Source organism: Sciurus carolinensis, chromosome 8, assembly GCF_902686445.1.
Source record: "Sciurus carolinensis chromosome 8, mSciCar1.2, whole genome shotgun sequence".
In the NCBI taxonomy this organism is placed as follows: Eukaryota; Metazoa; Chordata; class Mammalia; order Rodentia; family Sciuridae; genus Sciurus; species Sciurus carolinensis.
The window spans coordinates 82506252-82514813 of record NC_062220.1 but is presented as its reverse complement, the minus strand read 5'-3'; the positions used below and the strand labels follow the sequence as shown (position 1 = coordinate 82514813).

At 42.0% G+C, this 8562-nt stretch overlaps 1 protein-coding gene and 1 long non-coding RNA gene across 2 annotated transcripts; one reads left to right on the top strand and one right to left on the bottom strand.

Annotated features, from left to right (window-relative positions):
- Positions 1-232: 232 nt before the first annotated feature.
- LOC124990184 (uncharacterized) lies at positions 233-7891 on the top strand. Its single transcript, XR_007109715.1, has 3 exons — positions 233-3376; positions 4926-5425; positions 7649-7891. It is a non-coding gene; the product is annotated as an uncharacterized LOC124990184 (long non-coding RNA).
- On the bottom strand, positions 462-4627 carry Il6 (interleukin 6). The gene is made up of 5 exons (XM_047559922.1): positions 4564-4627; positions 4207-4394; positions 3070-3183; positions 2399-2551; positions 462-1134 (listed from the first exon to the last, which is right to left on the bottom strand). Exons 1-5 carry the CDS (start codon positions 4577-4579, stop codon positions 967-969), a joined length of 639 nt encoding a protein of 212 aa, XP_047415878.1. The 5' UTR covers positions 4580-4627; the 3' UTR covers positions 462-966.
- Positions 7892-8562: the final 671 nt, after the last annotated feature.

Genomic DNA, 8562 nt, shown 5'->3' with positions numbered 1-8562 from the left:
TTCCTCCATTCTTGCCCCCCTCCCACCCCCCCATTATGTGTCATCATCTGTTTTTCAGCGAGATCATTTGTCCTTTGCTTTTTTGAGATTGGCTTATCTCACTTGGCTTGATATTCTCTAATTTCATCCATTTGCCTGCAAATGCCAAAATTTTATTTTTCTTTATGACTGAGTAATATTCCATTGTATTTTTTGTTTTGAGATAAAGTCTCACTAAGTTTCTGAGGCTGGCCTCAAACTTGCAATCCTCCTCCCTCAGTTTCCCAAGTCTCTGGGATTACAGATATAAAGATTGCCATGCCCAGCTGCTCATCCTCCCTCCTTCCTTCCCTCCTTCCTTCCTTCCTTCCATTTATGAGACAGGGCCTCACTAAATTGCTGAGGCTGGCTTTGAACTTGTAAGCCTACTGCCTCAGCCTCCTGAGCTACTGGGATTACAGGGATGCACCAACATACCTGGCTGCTCTTTCATTGCTTACCATTTTGTAGTCATTTGGACTTTTATTTAGCTTCATATAACACACGTAGGCTTAATTGCCAATTTTTTAAAAAGAATGTGATTTTTTTGGTATAAAGACAGTTTGAACATTATAAAAACACAACACAAATATTTCTTTAAAAACGTGTATAAATTAGCAATTTATTGAGGTAAACTTACACATTCCAAGAAATGATCTGGCTCTGAAGCAGGATATTCAAACTGCCTAGACTTTTATATTATCATTTCAAAACCATTACATATAATATTTCAAGTGGCACTTCATAAAATTATAAATATCAATCACACATAAATTAACTCAAATCTCATATTTAAATTATCAATAAATTAAAAATAATTAAAATAGTGTCCTAACGCTCATACTGTCAGTTCTTCGTAGAGAACATAAGGTAGGTACCCAGTGGACAGGACATGTTTTCTGACCATAGGAAGGAATGCCCATAAACCAATAAGCTTAGATGCCCACACTATGCTTTCCGAACAGCCCTCATGGTGAACTGCAGGAAATCCTCAAGGCTGCTCAAGATGAGTTGTATGGTCATGATCTTCTGCCAGTCGTTCTGTGACTCCAGCTTTTCCATCAGGCTGGCATTTGCAGTTGGACTAGGGAAGATTATTTTATCAGGATTCTTCACCTGAAGGGGAAAAAAAACAAAAAGGATTGTAAAATATTGCACAAACCCTTTGCACTGGAAAAATGCTCTGGTCTATGGGGAGATATTTAAATTTGGGGTGTGTGAGATTATTTGAGGCCACCTGTCCTGACTCATCCAGATCAGGGGACATGCTTTTGCTCTGAGTCCACACTGAGCCTTCTACAGCAATGGAATTCTAATTATCCCTTTGCCACTCTGTCTCCTACCAGATGGTAAGTATTTAGAGGACAGCACCACTATCATATCTGTCTTCCCTTCAGTTTCCAAAACAGTGCCTGGCACAAAGTTGTTATTAAATAGGTGAATGAAGAATTCATAACTAAAGGGAATTTAATGAGTTCTAAATTTAGTGCTTTTCTCCAGTTTCCCTCTCACTATCCATCTGACATCTGTTGAGAGACCACTGTTCTGGTGGTATAAAAAGTGGAAAGGTCCTTCAATAAGTCCACCAACAGGGAGATTACTAGGCCTTGAATCCCCCAGGTGTGTGGTCCTGGATTACTGCAGCATTGATATCAACAGGGAGTTGGTTAGAAATGCTAATCTCAGGCCCCACCCAGACCTGCTAAATCAGAGGACAGCAAAGGAGATCCTGGAATTCCTGTGCAGTTAAGGTATGAAAAGCCCTGCTTTTAGGCAAACAACTATAAGTGGGAGAGGTAGGATTAGCACTGAGCATTTCATTCTAGGATTCTTCTCATTTCACTTTACTTGGATCACCCACGCTCTGAGCCACCAGCCTTCCATGATCTATCATTTAAAAGCTAGCTGGTGGTTGCAAAGCCCTTGGTCCTCCTTGGTCCCTAGCCTTTGGCCATATCTGTGCATTAACTCTTTTCCTTATCTCTTAAGTTATTAGAAATTCATGTTAAAATCAGTCTGAGGATATAGCTCAGTTGGTAGAGTGCTGCCTTGCACATACAAGGCCCTGGCTTCAATCCCCAGCACTATCAAAAACAAAAAACAAAAAACAAAACAAAACAAAAAAACAACAAAAGAGAAATTCATGTTAAAATCCACATCATTTAATGTAGTTTCAAATACAGATGTCAATCTTTACAGAAGAAAGCCAAAAACCAAACAACCAAACAAAGGGTTAGCTATCAGGAACTATTTCTCAGTCCCTTTTCAGTCCCTCTACCTTACATGCAGCTATCCTTGTCTAAGTAGCCTTGCATCCTCAGGTGACCTTGACCCTCTCCTCCCTATAACTGGCCCTGTTGAGAGACAAGGATGTACTCACCTCTTCTTTCAGGATCTCAATGAGGGCTTTGGAACTGTACTGCACATGTTGGGCTCTGTCATTGTCCTTGCTATCCTGAAACTTGTTCTGGATGTACTTCAGGTAGATCTGAAACTCCAGAAGCCCAGAGGTGATTCTTACAAGGCAATTGTCCTATAAGAAGAGAAGGAGAAATCAGCTATTGTTAGGAGACAACATCAATTTGAAAGTTTAAAATTTCTATAATTCAGCATCTTTTTTAATTTGGCATCAAATTTTGGGACACTGGACAGCATCAGCTGTCCCATTTTAAATATCTGGAGAATCAGAGACACCATAATCTCCTGGAAGGAGATACTCCTGGAAGGAGATGGGTATACAGAATGACATCAGTAGGGAGGCTGGACTGGATCCTGCCTAGGGCAGCCAGAGAGGAGAATGGTCCCCCAACTATCTTACCCAGAATGAACTAGGTATCATTTGGCATCTGTGAAAAATCCCAACACAGGAGCCATCTCTGGCTCTGCCTGTTCAGAGATAAACTGCCTTTTAAAAAAGCTTTAAGTTGAATTTCTCATACAATTTACAGAATGTTCTTTACATCTGTCTCCTTTGTTGCCTCCCTGATTCTATATGTACTCAGGCACTTCATGCAAGAGAGCGAGCTTTGGCTGAGGAATAGAAGTTTTTACCCGGTTGTATCCAGTTTGGAAGCATCCATCTTTTTCGGTCATCTTTGGAAGGTTCAGATTGTTTTCGGACACTGCAACCTGGCTCTTGATACAGGTTTCATCATTCTTGCACAGCTGGGAAAGAACACCAGAACTGTTATTATTTAAGTGCCCCTAAAGCAAACACCACTAGAGGGCTGATTTGTGTTCTACCACAGCCAAGAAAGTCTAAGAAAAACTAACTCATAATTTATCTGTATCCTGGCAAGCAAAGTCTAGCGAAATTAGGCACAATTGGATTCAATCCCAGGCCCACCTGTGACTTCAGGTTTGTTACTTATCCTGAGTTTCAATCTTCTTGACTCCAATATTTGATAGAATATTTATATAAAGTGTCCGGCACATAGTAGGTACTTAATACATGACAGCAATTTGATAATTTTGGGCAAACATAATTTAAACCATAAAGTTTCCAGCTGGAAGGACCTATGAAATCATCTAGCCCAACACTATAATTTTACAGATAGAGTTCAGAGATGGTAGGAAATTTGCCCAAGATCACAAAGCTGATTCTGCACAATCAGAACTATAGTCTGGGCTCCCAATCTGCTCTCCTATGTTCTTTTCTTTCTATCATTGAAGCCCAAATACTTTGCAATGACAGTTGGGAGATGCTTTAACCTACTTAAGGTTTTGCCACATTGGTGGGCCCTAAGCATCTCAGAAAGAATGGCCCCAGGGAATCCTCCTCACTGAGCTTACCTGACCTAGAAGTATTACAACTGCCCTGAAAAGCTGAGCATTCATTTTGGGGGACACTTATCTAATCCACCCAAGTTAGGGGTACAAAATGAAGGTTTACAGACTTTACTTTTCAGTAAAGGAAAAAGAGCTCTGAGAAGCAGTAAGCCTCAGCTTATGTCAAGTGTGGAGCTGAGAATGGGCCAGGGAACACAGATTCAGGCCCATTCTGAATTTTGCAGAAAAGGAAACCCCTGAGCTCAGCAGTAAAGAAATACAGAACACAGACTGCCCCTTTGCCTCAAGTCTAACATGTCCCAGAATTCAGCAGAGACCTCTTAATTCAGAAGCCCCGTCCACATTTAGGGACAAGGAGAATGCATGAATGCCCACATGGGTATCACCAAGCCTACCCACCTGTTTTCTCAGTTCGAAGACTTCCTTGATGAGGTAGGAAATCTGTTCTCCGGTTTTTTCTGAAGTGGTACGCATTGGTTTATTTGAAGTGACACCCTCCTCTACATCTTCTCTGGGAAGTTCTGAGGTGGGGAAGGCAGTAGCCACCTCTAGGAGCAGCCCCAAGAAGGCAACTGGAAGGAAGGCGCCTGAACCGGAGGGAAGGGAAAGCAGCGCGTGAGCTGACAGCACAGCTGGGAGTCTGCTGCTGGCTGCTGGCTGGCAGCCAGCCCTACTCGGCCACACGCCTCCTCCCTCGCACCGTGCTCAGTAGCCCCTCCAGCCGGGCTCTTAAGGCCAGGGATTTCCTTCACTTACTTGAGAAGAACTTCATGGCTGTTCCTGGAGGGCAGATGGAGCTCTCTTTCGTTCCTGGTGGGCTCAAGAGCTGAATGTGCCTCAGACATCCCCAGTCTCATATTTATTGGGAGTCGAGGCTCTAATTTTGAGACTCATGGGAAAATCCCACATTTGATAAAAATCTGTTAGAGGGTGGGGGTGGGGCCTCGGTGGGTGTGGCTGATTGGAAACCTCATTAAGATTGTGCAATGTGACGTCGTTTAGCATCAAAATATTCACAACTCTGGGGGGAAAAGTGTGGCTTAGGTCATCATTTAGGCTAGCTCTAAGAAGCAGGATCACTCTTCCTTTACTTTCTTCTTCTTCTTTTTTTTTTTTAGTGACTCAGCACTTTAGCATTTGTTGAGAAAGTAAAGCCGAAGTCATACACGGTATTTTATGAGGGGGAAAAAGAAGCTAAAGGTATGATTTTTAAAAACAATACTTTGATTACCAGACTAAGAGGCTAGGATTTAATATTCCATATTATCTGTATTTGTGAAAAACCTAAGACATTCTGATCTGAGTTTCCTCAGCTCACACCACAGCACGCAAGCTTTCTGGGGTTACACAGAAGATAATACTACCAGTCACCTCAGTATTTTTATTTCCTGCTTCTCACCATGACCAGCTGTTGCAGAATTGTCTAGCTAACCCCAAATCTTGTGCAGTTATTTCTAGGAGTCTCCAGGTGGAGTATGCAGTGCATGCATAAATGACTCCTTACCAAAAAGTGGCACCTACTAGTTTCCACCTCATCTGTTCCAGCCCATTTTGGGGAGAAGGCTGATCTCATCTGGTTCCCTGCTGTCTTCCTGCTGGGTCCTTGTGAATCCTTCTGGTAAGGACTTTAATCTCTGTGCCAGAGTTGTCCTGCACTCTAGCTAGTGCTGTCCCTACTGCTGTCTGAGTCTATCCACCACTGCCAACAAATGCAATCCTCTTGTTTTAGGGCAGCCTGAGGTACATGAAAGGGCCCTGTATTGTGGGAGTTCTCAACTTGCTGAAGCACACTTGGTTCAGGGCTAACATGGGGAAAGAATACTACTCACTTCTTCAATGAGGATGTCAAAGATGAACCTTATGGCATCTTCTAAAACTTGTCTTCATAGCTCCCTCTCTGTGTGACTTGATTTGAATCTGAAGGTGGCATGGCTCTAGATCTGAATCACCTTCTCCTCCGGTGCCTGAGGCTTCCTTATTGGGTGTGCTTAGACAGACACCTTACCCCCACCCCCACTTCCCTTAGGATATCTTCGTTTGCTTGATCTCCTGTGTGTGAATTCTAGATCAGTCTGCCCCACCAGTCTCCAAATTCCCCGACAGCTCAGGCTGAATCCTGGACACTTGTATGGCACTGAAAGAAATATTTACAAAACACAGTGTTAACATCACAATGGACTCTTCAACATTGCTAAAACAGTGACCTTTGTTAGGGCGTTTAAGACATAGATGTCCTCGTGGTGCACACCTGTGATGCCTTCTGCTGAGGAAGGTCACAAGTTTAAAGCCAGCCTTAGCAATTTAGTGAGGCCCTAAGCAACTTAGTGAGACCCTGTCTCAAAATAAAAATAAAAAGGGATGGGGATGTAGGTTAAATCCCTAGTACCAAAAATTAATTAATTTAAAACATGAATGATTTGCTTAAGTTTTGTTTTGTGGGTAACATTGTAGGAACCACCTGCTGAAGAATGTGAGGTTACCCATTTCCCCCCTGTTCATCTAAACAGAGAGGCCATAGTCAGGTCCTCTGGCCATAGTGGGGCTTTTTAGTTTGAAAATGAAAATGGAGGAGGATGCCTGGATGGTTTCATTTTTAGTGCTTTTGGGTTGTCAGCAGCCTGGACACCCTGAGTCAAATGCTTTCTCCTTCATTGAATGAAGCTACCTATCTCCCCCAGCTCCCCTGGGTAGGCTGTGATAGCCTCTGCAGTACAGGGTTACTTTTCCTCAGTTACCTATTTTTTAGAAAATATGACTCAATGCATTTCAAATATTTGAATTTAATGACTCAATACAACATAAATATATCTTTTTTAAGAAAGTGCTTTTAAATCAGGAGGCATGTATCCATATTGAATTGTTCAAACAGTACCTCAGAGCATACAGGAAGCAGTAAGACTCTTTCCTTTCCTGGCTCCTTGTTCCAGAGGTAGCACTTAATATCCAGTATTTTCAAACAAATCCTCTGTTGGCCTAGTCTGGGAAAGGTATTTACAGTTTCCCAGGTACTCCCTTCTATATTCACATTATCATTTTATGTATGTGCACATACACTATACCCGTATATACACTCACATACATATGCATGCGTGGCATGGCTCTAGGTATTAATCTCACACACACACACACACATACACACACACACACACTGTAATTTCCTGTGGCCTGGATGCCACCTATGCAGCCCTCCTTGGAGGTATACTTGGCAGAGCACGGGCTCTTGGGTCTCACAGCTTGGGTTGAAAGTCCAACTCTGCCACTGGTTAGCTGTTTGACCCTGGTTAAGTTACCCCAAGAATCTGTGCCCTTGTTTATTCAACTATAAAACTCGGGTAGTAATACTTCTTGCCTTATAGGGCTGCTATGAAGATTTAATGAGATAATGTAAAAAGAAATCTCTGGGGCATATTAATCCCACAAAAAACACTGAATTTTTGTGACATTCCATGGCTGGAGCATCTGCCTTGGGAAATTCTTCTAGTATATCTCTGTCAGTTCACCTGCGGTCTGACTGTGAAGTCTCTATGAAAGAATCAGGCCATGGTGTCAGGGATGAGCTATTCTTGCATTCGTTTTCCCTCTGAAGAAGCGAGATCCTATGTTCTGTTGAAAATTCCTTATGGACACAGGGAAAAAAAGTGGGGGGAAAGTTATCCCTCTATTTTCTTGAGGGCATTAAGATTTCTAAATCAGATCCCTTGATATCAATAATTAGCTCAATCATGTGTTGCTCCTAGAAGATTTCCAAGGCCCTCTGCTAAGTGATTTATCTGTGTATTTATTTATTTGTTTATTTATTTGTTTATTTATTTGTTTATTTATTTATTTATTTATTTTTCAGAAGTCCACAGCCTTCCCTGTGCATGGCCATCATCATTATTCAAGTTCCAAAATGGCTTCTGAGCATGAAGGTGCCAGACAGTCCTAGATCTTGTGCTTTTGGCTGCCAAAAAAGGGCAGGTTGTATGGACCAAGAAATGTAAAGTTACCCTATCTACACATGCACCTGCAGCATGGATGTTTCTTTGTATGGATGCCTGGACTGGCATTGGAAGAAACAGACGCTTCATGTTCCAAAGCATTAAAGCAATATCCCGAATCTATCATAATAGTTGCCTTTCTTTGCATCTCAGTGGGCTTTTCCACATGAAGAATTCATCCCTTGTACTTTTTTACTTTTTGAACTTTTTGTTTTCCTTAGAGCAGTTTTAAATTCACAGCAAAATTGAGAGGAAGGTACAGAGATTTTCCAAATAACCCCTGCCTCCAAATCTCTCTCACTTTTTAATATGTCTGAGTGACCAGAAAATATTGATGCCAGCACTTATTAATTACTACTTCAGTTGCTGGATTTCACTTTTGCCAATTTGAAGTGACTTCCAGTTAAGACCAAGAGAGGAAGTACAAATGGGAGCATGTGTGGAGGAAGAAACCTGTGTCCGTTCCTTTATCACCTAATGTAGGGTTGGCCATGTCCCCTTAATTACTGTCCTTGTCTGCCTTCTTACATGGGTGGAGTCCATTTCAGAGTCCATTGGTACATTGGAGATGAGGGGAAGAAAGGATTTCTATTTGGTACTTTAGCCACCAGAAGAGAGGTATTTTCCAAATCTCGTAAGTTGTGGGTGTGTGCTCTTTGTATTCTAGGGCTTGTTGATGGGTAGGTCTTTGATTTGACAGGAGGGAGTATTCTAAGGAAAAAAGGGAACTCACTGGGTACTAGGGAACTTGGAGTTGCTGTTAGAAAATAGTTTC

Coding starts and splice junctions, on each gene's coding strand:
- Il6 (XM_047559922.1), bottom strand. Junction 2,552..3,069: donor TCCAAACTGGATACAACCGG/GTAAAAACTTCT, acceptor CTCTTCTTATAG/GACAATTGCCTTGTAAGAAT. Junction 1,135..2,398: donor TTGAGATCCTGAAAGAAGAG/GTGAGTACATCC, acceptor TTTCCCCTTCAG/GTGAAGAATCCTGATAAAAT.